The following is a 23,012-nucleotide window of genomic DNA, read 5'->3' on the forward strand; positions in this document are numbered from 1 at the left end:
AAAGAATGTCCTTATTGGAGCATATCTGCTTCACACGATTCATCCAATTTTTCCTTCTGTTCTATCAGCTTGTCCTGCTTCGTATGCTCACTTTCTCCCTCATATTGTATTCCAAGAATCTGTCAACGCACTGGTGTCTGAGAACCGAATATGTGCAAAGCCTTTAAGCAGGTAAGAGCCCTTCTGCACCTGCCACATCACACCTTGTAGCTTGGTTGCTGGGAGTCCCTGCATGTGGACATTTACTTCAATTGAACCAGGCTTGGAGGAGATATTAAATGAGAGATGATACTTTTGTGCATACTTCGTGCTAGCACCAAATTTGTTTCTTTTTTTCCTTATAACTTTAAAGTATATTTCTTTCGTGCAATCACTGATCAAATTAATACACTGTTTGATGGTGCAAAATCTCCATTTTATTGATATGGAAGTGTAAAGCAAACATTTGAGGGTCTTGCATTGAAAATTAGTACAGAAACTTCAATTACATATTTACAGTAGTGCAAAAGTGGCTTGTGTAGAGCCTTAAAGTAACCAATACCACTTTGTAAGTATTAATTCACTCTAAGTACGCCATGGAGGCTTATTCTCTATTTTCATCTTGTACAATTTCAACAAGTGAAATAACTTTCTCCAAAATAACTTCAGCTACATTGTACAATGTCTTTTGTATCATATTTTAAAATTCCTTTGACATACATAGACATCCGTTTCTCATTTGATTTTAATTTTAAATATTTACCAGTTTCCAAAGTGATAATAGCCAAACATTAAATACAGGTTTCTCAACATTTTACAATAATCAAAAGGATAAAGAAAAGACAAGTTGATCAGTTTAATGTGACAAGTATATAAGGAGTTTATGTTTAGTATAATGGTTCGAGTGTTTCTCCATAAGGTTTTTGCTGTGCAGAATAAAACGCATCTGATAAATTAAGGCCATATGTCATTTCTTAATTGTTGGTAATGTTAATGATGGTTATATATTTCTTTAAATCAATACTTATACCAATAAACTTCAAGTTTTACTAAATTGTGGAAAATTATCTTCCAATGGTATGCTAGAAAGGGATTAAAAGAAAGAGGCCATAAAAAAGCAACTGTTTTGTAACTCCATATTAGGTCCTCGAAAAGTATTTTTCAGCCCGTGGATTGTTTGTCTGTGCAGGAGTACCACAAACAAATTGCACACAGCAAACCTCACCAACAGCAAACAAAGGAATGCTCCGATAATACAGAATGAATATACTGGATTATTACATTTGAACCAGTAAACGAATTTATTAAAATATATATTGCATGCAGTAAAGTTGTAACCAATGAGATTGCATATGTTATTCCCTTTCTGTTAATTTTAGAGTAACAATGTCCATGCCTTATTTTAATGTTATTATCCTTTGTGATGATATGCAGATGATGAGTTTTACTTCAAAGTCCACACTTCAGTGCAACTACTCTAGTGTTTAAATGGATATTTATTGTGGCTTTCAGTAATAATTCGAAAGGCTTTTTCATAACATGCACTTTTTTTCTTTCCCACAAGGATTGGTGGTGGGACCTTTCATTTGTATTATGCATTAACAACCTGGATATAAATGAAGAAGGAATGATAAGTAAGTTTGCAAACTATACAAAGATCGGTGGCGTAGTTGATAGCAAGGAAAGTCTACAGCATGATATAGATCAGCTGGAAAGTTGACAAATGGATTTTAGTCCTGACGAGTGTGTGGTGATATATTTAGGGAGAGAAAACAAGGGTAGGACATAGACAGTACTGGTAGAGCCCTAGGGAGTGTTAAAAAACAGAGGGATCTTGGGCTACAAGTCCATAGATCCCTGAAAGTGGCAGCACAGTAGATAAGGTGGCGAAGGTATATGGGATGCTTGCCTTCATCCACCATGCATAGGGCTGAGACATCATGTTATAACTGTATAAAACATTGGTTAGGCCACGTCAGGAATATTGTGTGCAGTCCTAGTTGCTACGGAATAAGATGGATGTGATTGAACTGGAGAGGGTGCAGAGGAGATTCACCAGGAAATTGCCTGGATTGGAGTATCCGGAGCATTTCAGTCATAAGGAGACTGTACAGGCTGGGTTTGCTTTTGCTGGAGCAGAGGAGGCTGAAGGGTGACTTGATAGAGGTGCATACACTTATGAGGAGGATAGGTAGGGTTTATAGTGAAAATCTTTCTTACCGTGGTGGGGGAGTATAAGACAAGAAGGTGTAGGTTTAAGGTGAGAGGCAGAGGTTCAGAGGGTATCTGAGGGGATTTTTTTTACACAGAGGGGGTTTGAACTCTGGAACATACTGTCTGAAAGGATGGAGATACTCTCATGATATTTAAGAAGCATCTAAACAAGTATTTGAATTATCAAGGCATGGAAGGCTATGGACCTAATGCAGGTAAATAAGATCAGCATAGATAGGTACGACAGTCGGCATGGACATGATGGGCTGAAAGGCCTGTTTCTGAACAGTACAATTCTAAGACTCCATGACAAATATCTCATAAATATCATTCAAGAGCAAAATAGGGAGGAGGTAGAAGTGGGTTGGGTGACAATGAGTGGTTGGGATCTATGTGGTTGGAGGGTGTGGCGGGACGATTTCTTCTATCTCCTCCCTAAGATCCACAGGCAGGACTATCCACCTGCTTGTCATGTCATTTCTCCATCCCACTCCCACTCTGACCTCCGTCTGCAGCCTCTGATTGTCTCATTGGAAGGTTGGTTCAACAGCCTGCTTCACCATTGCTTTTGCCACAGAGCTCCCCCCACATCCTCGCCACCCACTCCCCCCTTCTCCGTGACTTAGAGCTATGCTCCAGCTTTTACCACTTATGATGGTCTCTCCACAGATGCTGCCTGACCTGTTATTTATCCTCAGCATTTTCTGTTGTTATTTTATATATATTGTCAAACACATCCCATTAATTAACTTGGCCTGGTGTAGGAGGTCTTCAGTTATCAGGATGTACATTGTTATCGCTTGGATACCAGTTAGAAAGGTTCTTTCACTGTGAGGCTTATAGCCGACTCAATTAGGCCATGGTCATGTTGGCTGAAGGAGGCTGAAGGCTGTGACTCTCAAGAGGATCACTGTTGGGTAGTGTCAATAGAATAAGATATTGGCAGCATAGAGCCAGGTGTCCTGACTTGGCACTCGATCAATCATTTGCTTGGCACTGCGGTAAACCTGCTTGTCTCCTCTGTGTGGATATTCTGACCGTTGAAGGTGGAACAGTCACTGAATCTGTTTGGGTGTGAATGCTTCCAAATGCAGCAGAGGAGAGGAAGAAATGTATGCATCAGCAGAAGCATTTTCTCCATCCCAGTTCTGATCGCCACTGTTTGGAAGTGTCCTGACTGTGTCTGCTGGTTTAACTTATTTACCCGACATGAGTCAAGTCTGGCTCCATTGCATCATGGCTGTAGTTACTGACCAGGCTCAACCCAGCATTTTTCAACTTCTAAACCTATATAAACACAGGAATCTTTCCCCTTGAACGTGCATCTGCAGCCAATGTGCATTTCCAAACACCAGTAACTTTATCTTTTAACTGAATAACTAAATATTTGAAACAATGCAATCCACAATAAGTAAGGAGACGTATTGGTATTAGCCTCAGTCATATTGCAACACTTAGAGTATAAAAGATATTCTCACAAAATACTGAAATGATGATTGACATTCCACATGTAATTCTGAAAAGTTAGAATAAATCTATTCAGTCTTGTACAGTGGCAATTCTCTGGGACTGCTATGAATTTCACAGCTCATTAAAGTGAAAATTCACTCGTTTTAAGGCTAATGCTTGCGTAGGCTAGTGGACTGTGACACATTATAATGACAGCTATTGGTTAAAGCAAGAGTGCCACAGTATTTTTCATCTTGGAGAGAGTATATGAAAGCATGTTTTTCAGACTTAAGGAAGACTGCGGTAAACTTTAGATAATAAAAGGCAAAAACCATGGTTGCAGAGGGAAAAAAGATTGACGTGGAATATGAGAGATCGGGAATTTTTACATATCAGCCTTTACAAAAGATGCAAAGATGCCTCCCTCATGGGCCAGGAGACTTTCAGGTTTATCATATTCGAGAATGTTGCCCCGCTTCATCACAATAACCAGGTCCGCGGTTAGGATGGTGTGTACTCGATGCTGTGGGAAGAAGAGGAACATTTAGAATATAGCCCACATCAACTGAATTGGTCACACATAAGTATAATACTGACATTTTTGTGGATCACAAGTTTTAAGTCCTTTACACACTCCAAGGAGGGAACATTTAGGCCATTCAGCCCATCAAGTCTATTCTATATGAGCATTAACCAATCTTGTTTACCCTTCTCAGTTGCTGAGACTTAAAACTATTGATACACCATAATAAAGTTTTGGAAAATGCTTGGATAGTCAAACTAACACTAGTTGCAGTTTAAAGAGGACAACACAGCTCAGAATTCTTTATTTCACAACAATCAGAGATTTATGACACGTGTGAAGATTAGACAAAAGGTGCACAGCAAGCCCACACCAGCACTCACAGATGCAAAGAAGCTGAACTCAATGTGTTTTCAAGTGCTTATAAGTCAGACAGATAATTGCCTTCATGACAATGCAAAGGCCACTTTTGTCAACCTGCTCTCTTGCAGGAGTCTCACCCAGCAGCAGCATGTATTGGGGAAACTGTGAGTGAAATCTCCACCCCACTGTGAAAAGGGAAATTGACAAGGCCCACCTGAAATTTACTGACATGAGCCCTCGTGTGGTGAGCCAAGAGGAACAGAGAGAAAGCTGGCCCTTCAATGCAATTATTCTGCACTGTGTTAGTTTCAAATCCAGTGAGTGCAGTAACATCTTCACCCATATCCACAATAGGAAGAAGAAATGACTAACTGCTAAGTGTTCAAGTTTCATCATATTAGCAGGTGGGACCAGGTGACTGTGCTTGCTAGAAAACTTGCACTCTCCATTTTCAGAGATTTACTCACAATAGCTAGAAGTCAATGGGTAGTGCATCTGTGATTCCCCAATAAGCTGCCCAACAGCTGAAACACCTCCCCAGAAGCAGGTATCTGTAGAATTTGTTCTTCTTGAAATCCAGTTTGTTGGTTATATTTTCTTCTGCTGCTTAAGTGAAATTAACTACTTCTGTTCATGTAATGGCTGCCAATCAGCATGGTGGGAGCCCTGAAATTAATTTAGGTAATCGGATCTGATCCAACCCGGGCAAAATAAAGTTATCTGATGCCATGTGGAATCAATCACAGAGTTTGAAACTACTGTCGTGAGCAGGTAAATCAGGTGGGATCCCTTTCCCTTCTCTTAAGAAATCAGTTTCTTATTACAACAGTCTTTCGTGTGTGTGTGTGTGTGTGTTGCGCCGCGCCGCACGCATGTGTATGTGTGTGCATATGCATGCGTGTGTGCGTGCTTGTGCATGCGTGCGTGGTGTGCGTGTATAGTTTTGTATTACTGGCCATAAATTGCCAGATTTATTGAATTCAGTGTTATGGTCTGCTACACTGGAATTATTACACAGGGTTGCTAGTACTGAAGCCTGGCAAGACTGACTTGTTCACTGTTTTTTCTCTCTCCGTAGATGCTGCCTGACCCGCTGAGTGTTTCTAGCATCTTCTGTGTTTTGTTCCAGATTTCCAATCTGCAGTTTTTATTTTATTTTCACTGAAGCCACTCAATCAGCTTTCTCAATGTGCTTCTGAAACAATATTTTTAATTTTTAAGTAAAGCGTGGTATTACTTAAATTGAGCCTATAGAGCTCAACTGAAATGGGCCATGAAAGTGTCTCCAAAATTCATTGGATTGTCCTTGAAAGTTTTGCAACCTGTTATCTCCAGGTTTGACAATTCCAGTGTAATCCTGGTTACCCAGCCGTCTTTCATTCTGCATAAACTTGTGCTAATCCAAAACTCTGCTGCTCATACCTTAATTCAAACTCAGTGTTGTTCACTCATCATATTAGTGCCTTCTGGACAGTTTTAAAATCCTCACGCTTATTTTCAAATCCCACCATGCTCTTACCCTCATGCTTTCTGCTCCAGCCTTACAAGTCTTTGTGTTGCTCAAGGACAGACCTCTTGCACATTCCAGATATTAATCACTTCACCCTTGGCAGCCTTGATTTCGACTGCCTTGGCTCTTGGTTCCAGAATTCCCTCCTTAAGCCTCCCTGCCACTTTCATACATTTTCTTTCTTTAAGAAGGTTATTTAATCCAGCCTCTTTAACCAAGCTTTCTCCTTCCAGGACTGCGTCAAAAGTACATTTAATGATATCCCTGTAAAGTGCCTCGGGCCATTTGCAGTGTTAAAGACATTCTATAAAGGCAAATTATTGATGTTGGTTGGGAGTTCACTTATTTGTGTGCACATCTTTAATTTATTTCATAGATCTTAAATTCAAACACTCATCACACTCATAATTAACAATATCTCCCTAGTAAAAACAGCTGATTTTCAGCAAAAGGTTCATTTAGTTGGGACAGGTGAGAGAAATCAAATTCATCAGAGGTGCTACTGTGAGTAGAATTGGGTGAAAGTTGTATGAGCTGGATCCCACCTGAAGCTCCTCAAGATTACTTCTACAGCTACTCCAAAATAGCTAATTCTAAATGGGAAGTCAGAACTCAGTATCCACTCCCTCAGGCATTTGCACAATGTTTTTACAAATTGGCCTCTTACATAAGTTTCACAATATTTGATGAATGTTTTTAAATTGGCGGCATGATGTAGACAGTGTTAGAGATAAGCCTTTTGGCCCATTTCCACCTAGTACTTATCTTGATTACTTATTAAAACACATCTTGCATGATTCGGGGAGAAAACAATTGTGAAGGTGAGCTCTGCCACTGTGAAAGTGTCACAATTGTGTATAAAGAGTTTTAAATAGTTAGTAGTGTTTGCTAAGAGAAATTAGTTTGCAATCAGCAAGCACAGCTCTTCAATTTATCATATTCCATCTGTCTATCAAGTTTACAGATTGAATAAGGAATCAAAAAGACTGCCAATCACTTCAAAGATTGTTTTTGTCATTTCACAGTCAATATTTACTTTCAATATAGCTTTTAAGACAAAGATGAATAACAAGCCAATATGATACACTTAACAATGGTTTGAGAGCCAAATACAAGATCCAAATGCTTCCGTTGAACGTCAGAAAACTAATCTGAATTTGAGAATTCGTAGAATTAGGGGTTAGCAGCTCACTTCTTCATGGTAAGATTAAGTTAAGTGAAAGTCAAAACACATTTTGTTTTTCTTTTCACCTAAGTCTTAAATGTAAAAGTTCTGGAATAGTCACACTACAGAAGTTGTGCAACAGCAGTACAAAAACTACAGTACACAAGGTGCAGTAAGCTTGAGTGTTAACACAAAGATTCTAGCAGAAAAACAAAGACAGTAATAGCTGCCATGGCCAGTGCTGGTATCCATCAAATCTACCAACCCAAGAACTAGATTCTGTGCATTGGACTCCTCTACTTGTTGGACTTCACCAGAGAGGTAAAGGGGCTTTCCTCCTGAGAGAGCAATTTTGAGGAATCACCACACTCCACTAAAATACCTTTGCAAAAGACTAACACTAGGTCAGTATCCAGAAGGGAAGTCACACGATGCTGGAAGGAGAAACAGCAGAGAAAAACAAAAAAATGAATGGCTGAGACAGTGAAAGAGAGAGACGAATAATCATAGGGCAGGCACGGTAGTGTAGCGATTAGTGTAACACTATTACAGCGCCAGAGACCCAGGTTCAATTCCCGCCACGGTCTGTAAGGAGTTTGTACGTTCTCCCCATGTCTGCGTGGGTTTCCTTTGGGTGCTCGGGTTTCCTCCCACATTCCAAAGACGTAAGGGTTAGGAAGTTGTGGGCGTGCTATGTTGGTGCCGGAAGCGTGGTGACACTTGAGGGCTGCCCCCCCCAGAACACTCTACGCAAAAGATGTACTTCACTGTGTGTTTCGATGTACATGACGAATAAAGAGATTTTATCTTAAATGAATAGAAGGGAAGACTGTTAAAACACAAGAGAAACATAAAGATAATGAACACAAGTCATAGAGTTTGTGCCAAATATTAAGCACCCATTTACACTAATACTAGATTCTTTTCCCCACATTCCCATTAACTTCCCCCCCGATTCTACCCCTCACCTACACTCTAGGGGCAATTTACCAGAGCCAATTCACCTACCAACTTGCATATCTTTGGAATGTGGGAGGAAACCCGAGCATGCAAGAGGAAACCTATGTGGTCAAAGGGAGAATGTGTAAACTCCACACGGACAGCACTGGAGGAGAGGATCGAGCTCAGTTCATTGGAGCTATGAAGTAGCAGCTCTACTAGCTGCACTACTGAGCTTCCCAAGTAATGAAGTATCACAGAAAGCTTCCTGCTTCAAAGGAACAACCCACGAGAGCCATTGACTAGTAAATTAAGCTGATCCAACAAGTTTATTAATGAGCAAGATCATACCCAGGGAAAGTAATTTTTTCCCACTTGGTATATGTTTAAATAACTTCCTCACACTCACTGATCTTGAGTGATGAACTGACACATTTATTCGAAACATTTACTTCTTTAAACATGGTTCTTTTTTTCCTTACGACTATGGCAGAGGTTAACAGTGTGATAATGTAAAATGTGCAATAGTGAATTGTCAGCCTGCTTTACATCTCGCCCAACTCTTGCTTCCATTGAGGTCACTGGCGTAGATATAAAGCAGGCAGCTGACTTGTAGTATATCAGCCCATAAAGTTTAAACCTACCCCATTATTTTCACTGATGCTGATTCATTCTAACTACTGGGCATAAATTACATTTCTAAAGTTGCTGAACAGACAGCTTCCTATTTTTGGGGAGTACACTGGAAGTTTGTCAGTTTTAAAAAGACTTCATATCAAATATGCCCACTCTCTAGGCAAAGCTGAACAATAAACTCATACCAATTAAGTTTGTGCCATAATGAACCTTTCATTTCAAGTCTGACGTCACTGGGAAAATATGCTGCCTGTAACAATTTTCCTTTGACTTTATATATATTCATGTAATTGCACTAAAACAGGAGGCAGATATGTAACATTTTATACCTACACACCATAAAATTTAAGAAATGAGAGGAGGAGGCCATTCAGCCCCTTGTGCTTGCTCTATCATTTAGTTAGATCATGGCTGATCTCTTAGTGACAACTTCCGACACAAACCCCATATCCCTTGATTTCATCAATATCTGAAAATCTATTGATCTCTTTCTTGAATATACTCAGCGACTGAGCTTCCACATCTCTCCTAGGTAGAGAATTTCAAAGATCCACCACTCTCAGGATGAAGAAATTTCTTCTCATCTCACTCCTGAATGGCTGACTCTATTTAAGACCTAGCTAGGAGAAGAAACAATACTGCATCTACCCTGTGAAGCCTCATAAGAATGTTGATAAGAGTATTGATTGTAATCATTTGGGGCCTCAGTACCAATCCCCGAGGCATCTCCCAACACTAAAATGACCCATCTATTCCTGTTTTCTGTCCTTTAACTGATCCTCAATCCATGCCAGCAAATTACCTCCAATCCCAACTACTCTAATTTTATTTAATGACCTTACTGAAGGCCTTCTGAAAGTCCAACTACAGCACATCCACCAGCTCCAGATGTCCAGATGAAGGGTCTTGACCCGAAACATCAACTGTCCATTTCCCTCCATAGATGCTGCCTGACCCACTGAGTTCCTCCAGCACCTTTAGTGTTGTACATTCACCAGCTTCCTCTTTTCTATTCTGCTTGTTATACCCATAAGAAACCCCAACAGATTTGTCAAATATGTTCTCCCTTTCATAAATCCATGTTGATACTGCCCAATCCAATTATTATTATGTAAGTGCCCTATTAATATTTCCTTATAATAGATTGTAGCATTTTTCCTACAACTATTAACTAGTCTGTCGTACCATTTTTCTTCACTCCTTCCTTTCTTAAATAGTGGCGTTACATTTGCTAACTTCCAATCTGCGGGAGTCATTCCAGAATCTATGAAATTCTGGAAGATGACAACCAGTGCATTGCCTATCTCCATTGCCTCCTCATTCAAAACCTAGGGATGCAAGTGATCAGTTTCTGGGACTTATCCATTCTCAGTCCCATAAATTTCTCCAATCTTTTAGTTTTACTGATGTTAATTTCTTTCAGCTCCTCATTTGCACTCAACCTGCTCTTCTCCACTACTTTTGTCATTTTATCCTTGAGATTTCAGCAAAATAACAAGTAATCCAATGTCTCTGCCCCATTGACCGACATTAATAGCTGTTGTCTTCATTTAGATATATGTATATTTCAGTTAAATAAAACAATTCAGAAAGTAGGAGGGGCAAACCAATATAATGCAATGATAAAGATAAAACTACAATGTTCCAACATTCATAAATATGCACATCAGTGCAAAAGTCAATGCCTGATAAAAAGGAAAACGCATGGATTACAAAGTCAATGCATTGCAATGAGAAAAGCACATGGAGAATACAATACTCAGCATAACCACTGTACTTACTGCGATTGTCACCACAGTGCGATCAGCAAAGGCTGTCATCACCACTTTCTGCAAAATGCTCTCCTATTAAACAATAACAGATTTAGAAATTATAAAGTACCTCTTAATGCAGACCTAGGCCAGAAAGAGTGGTTTCACCTCAAAATTGTATGAAAGAATGTTTTAATGGGACATCAATTTTCCCCATGGCATGGCTACACAAACACCAAGTCTCCCTCTCTAGGCTTATTGTAAGAATGCGGGAAGTTTGTCTTCAAAACATACCTGGGCCAACTGCCCCATTAAGCTACGGTAGATGCAGAATGTAAGCTTGGCATAGAAGACTTGGGACATCATGTCACAACAGTACAAGACATTGGTAAGAGCACACTTGGAGTATTGTGTGTAGTTCTGGTCACCAAGTTATAGGAAGTACGTCATTAAGCTGGAACGGGTGCAGAAAAGATTCACAGGCTGTTACTGGTCTGGAGGGCTTGAATTATAAGGAGACACTGGATGGGCTAGGGCTTTTATCCTGGAGCATAGGAGGCTGAGGGGTAATCTTACAGAAGTATATAAAATCATGAGGGACATGGACAAGGTGGATGGTCATAGTTTTTTTCCTAGCATAAGGGAGTCTAAACCTAGAGGGCATAGATTTAAGCTGAGAGGGGACAAATTTAAAGGGGACCTGAGGGGCAACATTTTCACTCAGAGCGTGGTGGGTATATGGAGCTATCTGCCAGAGGAAGCTGTAGAGGCGGGTACAATTACAATGCTTAAAAGATATTTGGACAGGTACATGGATAGGAAAGGTTTAGAGGGATATGGGCCAAACACAGGCAAATGGGACTAGCTCAGGCAGGCAACTTGGTCGGCATAGATGAGTTGGGCTGAAGGTCTTGTTTCCGTACTGTGTAACCCAATGACTAAGTGCTGTTAGATAGGATTAATACAGTTGGGTGGCCACTGGTTAGCGTGGATGTAATGGGCCATATGATTCTGTGACCCTATAAACTTGATATGCTTTTCTGCTGCGGTTTGTAATCCAAAATCTTGAGCTGATTTGAAGCAGCTTCACCCTTTTTTTTTAGTAAGAGTGCTTCAGTTTGCATAGGAAGGTTTCCATTGTAAATGGCACACAGATATTCAAAAGAAATGGCTAATATTTTATTAAAAAGACCTTGCCCTCTCAAAATTTGCTTCAGAAAAATCAAGTAATTCAGAGACCTTTGATACCTCATAAAGAGGTTGTTTCTCTATTTTTATTTAGGCAGAGCAGTTAATGGCTGGTCACTCAGTCATGGACCCAGAAACTGGTTCACATTCTACCATGACCTCACCCCCACACTTAAGCTGATGAGGAGGAGGACCATGCTAAGTTGATCCACTTGGATCATCAGGAGGCAACAAGCTTACTGGGAATGCCATTGGTGGGCCTTGTTGGTGAAAGTCTTGGAAGAAGAGGAATTAGGAAAGGCATAGATAGGGCGGATATTAAAATCTTTGTTTCCCATGGTAGGGGTATCAAAAAAAGAGCATATTTTTAAGGTGAGAGGTAGGAGATTTAAGGAGGATCCTTAGAGTAAGTTTTTTACACAAATACCCGGAACGTGCTGCCAGAGGTGGTGGTGGAATCAGATACAATTACTATGTTTAAGGGGACTTAGACAGACACTTAAATGGGCAAGGCATAGAAGGATATGGTCCCAATGCAGGCAAGTGGGATTGATGTAGACAGGCAATAGGTCAGCATAGATATGGTGGGCTGAAGGGCCTGTTTCTGTGCTGTACATTTCTATGACTTTGCTCCCTCCTTTTTGCCAATGAAAATGTTGTATTTTACCCCATCAAGGTGAAAGTAAGTGAAATATTTAATCTTGTAAATCCTTCCAAGGTCCATACTTATGTCTCTGTCAGGAAACAGCTGGGCTCTCCTCAAATGCTTAACTTACTGTAGCCATGTCAATGGAAGCTGTAGCCTCATCCATAATCAGAATGCTGCTCTTTCGTACAAAGGCCCTGGCCAAACTGAATAGCTGTCTCTGTCCAACACTGAAGTTCTCTCCACCTTCAGTAACCATGGCATCTGTGAAGGAAACAGACAGCCAACATCGGCCAAGTGTTAATAAGGGTTGAAGCACAGCACTCAATTGTTGGTCATTCATTGGTCATGAATACCCAAATGATAAAGATCAGAAGTTTACCACTAAGAAGAACTTGCAATTATACATAAAGTGTATTTCATAAAGTGTCCAAAGTGAGTTATTTTTACAAAGTGAGAAGACTGTCCTGGGCCCAGCACATTGATGCAATCATAAGGAAGGCACACCAGTGTCTTTACTTTCTTAGAAGGTTAAGGAGGTTCGGTTTGTCACCGAACACTAACAAACTTCTACAGATGCACCTTTCATATATACTGACTGGTTGTATCGTGGTCTGGTATGGCAATTTGAATGTGCAGAAATGGAAGAAGCCATAGAGAGCAGTAGACTCAGCCCAATACATCACAGGGACATCCCTCCCACCATAAGTAGCATCTACATGAGGCGCTGCCTCAAGAAGGCAACATCTGTCATCAAAGATCCCCACCATCCGGACCATGCCATCTTCTCGCAGCTACCATCGGGCAGGAGGTACAGAAGCCTGAAGTCCCACACCACCAGGTTCAAGAACAGCTACTTCCCTTCAACCATTCACTTCTTGAACCAACCTGCACAACCCTAATCACTACCTCAGTATAGCAACACTATGACCACTTTGCACTACAATGGGCTTTGATTCTTTCTTGTTCTAATTATGTTCTTTCTTGTAAAAATTGTGTGTAATTTATGTTTAATTTATGTTTTTTTTCTTGTGCACATTGTGTATCTGAAGCCATGTGCCTGTGATACTGCTGTGTAAGTTTTTCATTGCACCTGTGCATCATTGTACTTGTGCATACGACAATAAACTCGACTTTGACTTTGTTCGGATCTGCACTGGAGTGCCAGGGTGGATTTACTGCTCAACTTTACACTCGGCCTAAAGTTGATTGTAAAAATGTTATTATCCTCTCTGAATAATATCCAATTGTATAACTAGAATCTTATTCTTTGACATCAACTGCAATGACAAATATGACATTTTTCATTTTAGATCAATAAAAATTTAAAATGACAGATTTAGAAGTATGTAGTGAGTCCTCTAAATTCAATATTAACATATGAATTAGGAGCAGGAGTACACTTCCTGGCCGCTTAGGTCGTGGCTGAGCTGATTGTAACTTCAGTTCCATGTTCCTGCCTTTCCCTGGTAAGCTCTCACACCCTTACTTATCAATATCTATCTCCCCCTGCCTTACAAACATTCAAAGGCTCTGACCCCAACATCTTCTCCAGGAAGAGAATTCCGAAGTACTTCTAAGAGAAAAAAAAATCACCTCATCTCTGTCTTAAATGAGCGACTCCTAACTTTAAATAGTGATCCCCAGTTCCAGGTTCTCCCACGGGAGAAAACCTGCCTCCACATCCAAACTTTAAAATGGGATTAGTGTAGGATTAGTGTAAGTGGGTGGGTGATAGTCAGTGCGGACTTGGTGAGCCAAAGGGACTATTTCCATGCTGTATCTCTCTATGACTCTTCAGGATCTTATATGTTTCAATCAAGTCACCCTTCTCTCTTCTAAACTCCAGCAGATGCAAGCCTAGCCTGACCAAACTTTCCTCAGAAGACAACCTGCCCATTCCAGGTATTAATCTTGTAAACTCTCTTTGAAGTACTTCCAATGCATTACCAAGCTTAGATATAGAGCCCAATACTATATACAATACTCTAGATAAGCTCTCACCTATGTCCTATATAACTGAATCATAACCTCCCTACATTTGCAATCAATTCTCCCAGCCATAAATTAGAACATTCTATTTGCTTCCTTAATTACTTATTTCTGCACACTAATCTTTTGTGAATCATGCACTTTGATACTCGGGTTCCGCTGCATTTCAGAGCTCAGCATTTAGAAAATATAAGTACTTTTTCTGTTATTTCTCTTGCTAAAACACACAATTTCACATTTTTCCATATTATACTGCATTTGCCAGATTTTTACCTCCTCATTTCAGCTATCTACATCCCTTTGTGGCCTCCTCACAACTTACTTCCCTACCTAACTTTGTGTCATCAGTAAAATTAGTAATCATACCCACAGTGCCAACATCCAAGCCATTTATATAAACTGTAAATAGCCAGGGCCTCAGCAGCAACCCTTGTGGCACACTCACTGCAGCTTGCTAACCAGAAAAAGACCCATTTATGCCTAAACTCTGTTTCTTGTTAATCAGCCAATCTTCTATACATGCCAATATATGACCTCCCACACTGTGAGCTTTTACGTTCTATAATAACCTTTGAAGTGGCAGCTTATCAAATGCCTTCTAGAAATCTTAGTGTAGTACATTCACTGATTCTCCTGTATCCACAACATGTTACTTCTTCAAAGAAGTCCAGTAAATCAATTACACACGATTTCCCTTCCACAAAGCCATTTTGATTTTGCCAGATTACCTTAAGTTTTTCTAAGTTGTCCTGCTACAATAATGGCTTCTATCATTTTCCCCTTGACAAGTGTTAAGCGAACTAGTCTGTAGTTTCCTGCTTTTTGCCTTCGTCCCATTTTCGATAAAGAAGTTACCTTCACCATTTTCCAATCTAATCGAACCTTTCCAAGATGTAGGAAATTATGGAAAGATCAATGCAACACACTATCTTCAGGAGAAGTAACGTTCTGACCAAGGGTCACAGACCCAAAATGTTGACTATTTCTCTTTCCACAGATGCTGCCCGAACTGCTAAGTTTTTCTAGCACTTTCTTTTTTTATTTCAGATTTCCAAAACCTGCAATTTTTTGATTTACATTAACTATCCTATTATCTACTTCTTTTAAGAATCTTGCACAAGATCCATCAGGGCCCAGAAGGTGATGCAGTGGCACTGGTAACAGAGCTGCTGCCTCACACCTCCAGTGACCTGGGTTCAATCCTGACTTCCAGTGCTGTCTGTGTGGAGTTTGCATGTTCCTTCTGTGACCCTATGCATTTCTTCCGGGTGCTCCTGTTTCCTCCCACATCCCAAAGACGTGCAGGTTGGTAGCTTTACTGGCCAATGTAAGTTGCCCCAATGTATCTGTGAGTGGTAGGATCTGGGGAGAGCTGATGAGAATAGATTGCAGGGAAAATAAGTGGGGGAATGGGATTGATGAGAGTTATCACTAACTTGATGGGCTGAATGGCCTCCGATGCTATAAGGAAATATGGGATCTTGTCAAGCTGTAGCTCCAATAATTTACTCAGTACCACTTTCCTGATGATTTTTCCTGAGTTCCTCCCTCCCATCCAGTTCCTGATTAGGAGCAACTTCTGTAATGTTCACCTGTATCCTTGACAGTAAAGACAGATGCAAAATACCTGTTTAATTCACCGGCCACCTTCTTGTTTTCCACCATAAATTCCCCAAAACTCACTTTCCACGAGACCAATGCTCACTCTGTGAGTTCTATCCTTTTCAAAACGTTAATAGAGACTCTTACTCTGTTTTTATATTTCTGGCTAGCTCGACCTTGTACTGTATTTTTTCCTTCCTTATTAATCATTGAGTCATTCGTTACTTTTTTTTAATGTTTTGTCCAATCTTCTGAACTGCCAAACGAAAAATATTAAAAAGAACTGTGCCTGTTGCCAAAAAGATTGTCAATACTGTGAATTCTTTGCAGATGACTGGAAGAGAGTAGGTTCCTCACAAGATTCGCAAATAAAGAATGATCCCTCAGGATACTTGACAGAGATGGAACTGTAAAATAATCTCAGGCATCATTTCAAAGATGGCTGCGTTGGAGAATGGAATACAATCCATACCAGTCAAGCACTCTCAGGTCAGTCGCATGCAGCAGCTAACAAAATATCTTAGCCCAAACTCAGAATGTTGTCATAGAGTTATACAACATGGAAACAAGCCAGTCAGCCTACCTAGCTGATCAGTGGGCACAGATCCATATTAATCCCATCTTCCAGTGCTTGGCCCCCAGCCTTCAATGCCTAGGTAATTCAAGTGGCAGTCTACACATTTCTTAACTGCTGTCAGTGACTCTGCTTCACCACTCTCTCTGGCAGTGCATTCTAGATACTCACCGCTCTCTGGATGGAAAAGGACAACCCCTCAGATCCAAAGTGATGAACTCAGTGGGTTGAGCAGCATCTGTGGGGGCAAAGGAATTGTCAACATGCAGGATTGAAACCTTGCATCAGGATTGCAGGATTTCAACTTGAAATGTCAACAAGTCCTCTCCCTCCTACAGATGCTGCTCGACCCACTGAGTTCCTCCAGCAGATTGTTTGATGCTCCAGATTCCAGCATCTGCAGTCTCTAGTGTCTCCCTCTCAGATCCCCTCTAAATCGCTTAACCCTTCTCCGAAATCTATGTTCTCTAGTTTAATCTACCTGATATGGGGAAAGTTTCCAGCAGTCTACCCTACCGGGTCCCCTCATAATTTTATATACCTCAATCATGTCCCCTCTTAACCTCCTCCACTCCAGGGAAAACAAACCCAGACTCTCCAGTCTCCCTTTGTAACTGGAACGCTCCATCCCAGGCAACATCCTGGTGAATCTCCTCTGTACCCTCTCCAGCCCTAACACAATGTTTTACCAATTCATACCCAAACCAGCTTAAGTCTGCCAGCACCACACCACCAATTAGCAATGGCAAATTTGAAGCTTCTTGGTGATACAAGCCTCTAGTTACCAAGAACTCAGACTCAGATTCAATTCACTTTGCATGCGGTGCTTCATTAACATAAGGTGCGTACTGTGCTTTTGGTAACCTAGACCCTCCTCCCCAAATCTCTTGTCTCTCTACACCTCAGAAACACTGCATAATACCCCACCTCCTCAATTGTCCTAACATCCCCAACATCCATCCCATAGCATAGTCTTCACTTTTATCCAATATCACACCTGTGAAGTATCTTGGGAAGGTTTCCTATATTGCCAGTGCTCTAGAATAATGTAAGCTGCTATTGTTAAAGCAGCTAAGTTCATAATAAGTGACATGGTTGTCCAAAGTGATGATTCATATACTTTTAACCTTTTTTTCATCAAAGAGAGATTGAGCAAAAAGGAACAACCTTTACTAAAATGTTGCTTATGTTAATAGTCATTATCTATGCTTTTCCTTTGACTCCATAACACCAAAGCATTAAGATTCTTTAGGACCACCTGACAGCGCAGACAGGGCGTCTGTTTAACATTTGAAATACTGCACCTCCCACAGCACTCCCTCAGTATGACATGGCAGTGTCAGCCTGGATGGTTCTGCTTGTCTCCAGATTGGGGCTTGAACCCTCAACTGCCTAACTCAGAGACCAGAGTGCACTCTACTGAGCCACAGCTGAAACGTAATTATATGCAGTCAGCTCTGTTGGGCAAGCTCTGTCGTTTGTGTGCCCAACACCAGCCTCCTGACACCGTGGGTGTCAAGGTGGTGCAGGTAGTAGAGCTGCTACCACACAGTGCCAGTGACCCAGGTTCAGTCCTGACCTTTGGTCCTGTCTGTGTGGGATTTGCACATTTTCTCTGTGATTGCCTGGGTTTCTTCTGCGTTTTCTGGTTTCCTCCCACATCCCAAAGACACGGGGTCAGTAGGTTAATTGGCCACTGTTAAGTTGTCCCTAGTGTGTAGGTGAGTGGGAGTATCTGGGAGATTTGATGGGAATATTGGAGGAATAAAATAGGATTAATGTAAATAAATGCTTAATGGTCAGCAGCTTGTTCCCATGCTACATAACTTTCTGACACTCTATTCTGGGCTCTTTCATGGGAAGAAGCCATCAGATGGATAGAGGAAAAGAGTCAAGAATGTGCCCAAAGCATCCTTAATAAAATGCAACATCCCCACTGATTCTTGGGAATCTCCAACTCCTGGGAATCTCTGGCCCATGACCACTCAGAATGGAGAGGGAGCATTCCAGATGGTCACGACAACCTTGAGTCCTTGCATTGGGGGCACACAGAAGCCTAGCTTAATGGCAGAAGGAGCTCACCACCTCACAAACTATCCATCCAAATGTCCCATCAAGCACCTCCTGCTCCGTCTGTGGAACAGTCTGCAGTTCCCACATTAGTCTCATCAGTTAGCTTCGAACCCATGCTTAGTTTTTGTGTTGATCCAAAACAGATATTGATATATTTCAGGGTCTCAAGGAATACAGGGAATAGTTCAGTGAAATAGCATGAGGTAGAAGACCGGCCATTATCTTGATGAATAGTGGAATGGGCTCAGAGGGATGGGTAGCTCATTCCTGCTCCTGTTTCCTATGTTCTTATAAAACTGGAGTGGAAGCAAATCATTCTCAATCCTAAGGGACTGCCTAAGAAATAAGAAGATGACAGCAAAGGGATAAAATGATGCAGCTGTGATTTTGACAGACTACACTTCCAACTGGAAGAGTTTGCTTCCCAAGAAAATTAAGTAAAAGTAAAGGTAAGATCTACCTCACCACAATGTTTCGGGAGCCATGCTTTTGCGTACTTTTTATCTGATGAAAATTAACTAACCAATCAACAATTAACTGTCCAAGCAACAGGGATGTCATGGGATGGTTTGTGAGGAACCAATGTGGACCAGTGGTAGGAGTGTGTCCTGTGAGAAACTGGTATTGGTATTGGTTTATTATTGTCACATGTACCGAGATACAGTGAAAGGCTTTTGATTTGCGTGCCATACAGACAGATCATGCCATGCATAATTACATTGAGTCAGTAAAAGGAAAATAGAATGAAGAATACAGTGCTACAGTTACAGAGAAAGTGCAGAGCAGGTAGACAAATAAAGTACAAGGGCCACGACGAGGTAGATTGGGAGATCAAGAGTTCATCTTGCAATCTGTCCATCAGCAAAAGATCAACCTCAGACAAAGTTTACTGGACTTATACAGAGCAAATTGTCTCACGAGAGAAGGTTAAACAGGCTGGGCTTGTATTTGCTGGAGTGTGGAAGAGTAAGAGCGGACTTGATTGAAACGTGAGATACTGAGGTGGTCCTGTGCGGTAGATGTGGAGATATATCCTCTTCAGACAGAATCTAGTACAAGGGGTTACTGTGTAAAAATAAGGGTCATCATTTTCAGACAGATGAAATTATTTTTTTCTCTTGGGGGTTATAAATCTTTGGAACTCTCTTCCTCAAAGTGCAGTGGAAGAGAAGTCTTTGAATACTTTTTAAGGTGGTTCAAGAAATACTTAATAAGCAATGGTAGATGGAAATGGGGAATTGAGATTACAGTCAGATCAGTCATTGTCTTTGTAAGTGGTGGAACAGGCTTGAGGGGCTGAGTGGCCTACTCCTGCTTCTGATTCACACATTCCTATGTAAGCTTCATACTTCAAATTCCAGCACATCAAAAAAGGAGAGGTGGAACTTGCACACATACTTAATCCTCCCGGTAGCGATTTGACCATGTTCTTTAGCTGTGCTATTTCCAATGCCTCCCACAACCTGTCATCAGTGCACTTGCACTCGGGGTCCAAGTTAAAACTGAAAGGAAACAAAAAAAGAGGTCATAAAGATATCATTGCATTTTTATTTTACATCTTTGATGCTGTTTTCATGATTTTTTGATAAAGTTAAAGAAAAGATCTTGGTATTGGAGATGCAGTTTTGGAACTAAATGCTGCCATCAAATGGAGCAACTGGGGTTTTCATATATCCCCTGATGGATGGGAACTATTTTCAACTAGTTCTATTGTTAGCAGAGTGCCTTGACCAAGCAAACTTTAAGAAAATCACCAGTGCAAGCTGGCAGTGGCAACCTCCAACTCCCAGCAGGGCTAGTGGAAAATGAGTCTTGTGTAAAGTCACAAACAGTTTGGTGGAACAGTCAGGCCGCGCAATAGCCTGGTCTCTGTCCTCCAACTGCAAGGTTGTTAACAGGCTGGTTAATCCGTTAGAGATGTCACTTCTCAGATCATTCATTCAGTACAATCAAAACTTTGTAAACAAGTCAAAAGATTATTGAAAACCCCAGGATATAATATAACCTTTTAGCTGATTAGTAATAAAAATCACATTGCAAGTGAAGAAAACTTATTAATTGGCAGGCCTGTAAATCTCATGAGGTGATGATGTGAAGGGGTAACATGGGTGAGATGAAAAGGGAGCACAGTGGCACAGCTGGTAGAGCCACTGCTTCACATCTCCGGAGGCCCAGGTTCAATCCTGACCTTGGGTGCTGTCTGTGTGGAGTTTGCACGTTTGCCCTGTGCCCACGTGGGTTTCCTTCAGGCACTCTGGTTTCCTTCCACATCCCAAAAACATGCAGATCTACCACTATAAGTTACTCCTGGTGTGTAACGAGTGGTAGAATCTGGGGGCAGTTGATGAGAATGTGGGAGAATATAAAAAAAAATTTGGGTTTAATGTGGGATTAGTGTAAATGGGTGGCTGATGGCCCATGCAGACTCAATGGGCTGAAGGGCCTTTTCCCATGCTGTATCTCTCTCTCTCGCTCTATGTAATGTTATTCAAGTGGTCAGAGCTGCCTTCAAAGAAATGGGGTAAACAGCTAAGATTAGCAGTTGAGGTTGATCAGGGTTGGAGAGAGCACTGTTGTAAGTTCAGTACCCTGCTTGGGGCAATATATCTGGTCTTCAGCAGTGGTCCAAAGTAAGTGTTACCAAATCAGCAGGCAGGCCGACATCCTATCTAGTGTCTTTCACTGAATTCAGTGATGTAAAACAGGTTGATGATTGGCTCCTGCCAGCTAAGCCCTCAAGATGCCATGGCATTTTGGGAAATAAGTATGAGAACATTTCGGACTGGACAATAGTCTAATTCCTTCTTATCATCCCAAGATGGTCATAAGTTACATCGTATTGATAGTGCAACATCAGGATCAGGAACTCCATTTCCTGCATAAATCATCCTTTGGTTAGGAGGACTATTTGTTTACTTATCACGCCTCAATTTCATCAGAAGTCCTTATGTTGCACCACTGTAACCTGCAGCAGGAATCCTGCATGTACATTTAAAAAGAATATGCCATCCTTGGCAAAGCTATGGCCATGACAAGAAGTCCAAGGGTTTCAGGACAATGTTGCTGACATTGCCCAGAAAATAGAGGCATAGGAATTGATGAATGAAAATCCCAAGGCCCATCTGGTCCACCTTCTTGATGGTTGTGTGGTTTGGCAATGATGGAGTTACTGAGTAATTATGCCAATCAATCAATTAATCTAGTTACAATGAGGAAAGCTCTAGGGATGGAGAGATTTGGGAACCATGGGTCCCTGGCTATCTGTTTCTTCCACGCATGATGAACTTCATATTCTGTGTCACAACAGAGTTCGAACCTTTGCAATGTATCATTTGCAAGATGTGAGTTAAAATATAGAAGGGTCACTTAGAATAACAAGAAATCAATCAGCATCTGTGGGGGGGGGAAGGAATTGTTGACCTTTCGGATCAAAACCGTCAATCTGAATTGTCCACAATTCCTTTCCTCCCACAAATGCTGCTCAATCTGTTGAGTTCCTCCAGCAGATTGGTTGTTGCTCCAGATTCCAGCATCTGCAGTCTCTTGTGTCTCCCAATGGCTAGTTGAACAACAAACTAATCAAAAGTTTGCTTTGTTTTACATTGCTGGCTTTTATCATCAGGTTAGCGTCTGTTCAAATTCTATTCCAAGTTATTTTCTGAGTTTTTTGATTTAAAACAAAAGCCACAGAGCATTCATACCAACTCCTAATTGTTCAAAAATTCTGTTGAAAATTTATTTTATTTTCTTGTATCTTACCAATGGAAATATGGCTTAATTTCTACTGGCAATCTGCATGTATTTACCTTGCATTTAATTAATAGTTATGACTGGAGAACAAGGTAACAAAGATTTTAAGACTTAAGGCTCTGACAATTGGCAATGGTATAATTAGGCGTAAGACTGCAAAGTACTAGGAATTAAAAGCTCACTTGATTCTCTATCCACCTTTCTTTCTCCCCATCTCTTTTGATTCTCAACACATTCAGATCTTCATTGCAGTGATGATTCTATGATTAATGAAGGCTGTAATATTCAAGTTGACATATGGCAACAAAGTGGACGTGACATTCCTATTTACAGTGGTCTGGGCTGCCCTCGAAGTTCAAGAAAAGAACTCTTTAGGATGTGGGGCATGCAATGGCTATAAATAGTTGCTTACCGAATGGATCCACTAAAAAGTACAGGATCTTGCAAAATGATGGAAAGTCTGGAGCGGAGAGTATGAAGAGGGAGTTTACTGATGTCTATCCCATCAATGACAATTTTACCTATTGTAATAAACATAAAATTGTTAAATAAAAACACAATAAGGATTATGATCTAAACTAAAACCTTTCCCAAATTTATAGTTACTCAAATCATTTGTTGTTTTACCATTTAAATAAATGACGTTTACAGATTGACG

At 40.8% G+C, this 23,012-nt stretch overlaps 1 protein-coding gene across 1 annotated transcript in view; it reads right to left on the reverse strand.

Annotated features, from left to right (window-relative positions):
* Window positions 1–408: 408 nt before the first annotated feature.
* Window positions 409–23,012, reverse strand: part of LOC127580269 (ATP-binding cassette sub-family C member 9-like) — a 146,220-nt gene continuing 123,616 nt past the window's right edge. The window contains 5 exon segments of the mRNA XM_052033447.1: window positions 409–4,165; window positions 10,560–10,622; window positions 12,494–12,627; window positions 20,003–20,106; window positions 22,767–22,875. Coding sequence (XP_051889407.1) covers window positions 4,028–4,165; window positions 10,560–10,622; window positions 12,494–12,627; window positions 20,003–20,106; window positions 22,767–22,875 — 548 coding nt within the window. The 3' untranslated portion in view covers window positions 409–4,027.

The sequence above is a fragment of the Pristis pectinata genome, chromosome 19 (genome assembly GCF_009764475.1).
Source record: "Pristis pectinata isolate sPriPec2 chromosome 19, sPriPec2.1.pri, whole genome shotgun sequence".
Lineage (NCBI taxonomy): Eukaryota > Metazoa > Chordata > Chondrichthyes > Rhinopristiformes > Pristidae > Pristis > Pristis pectinata.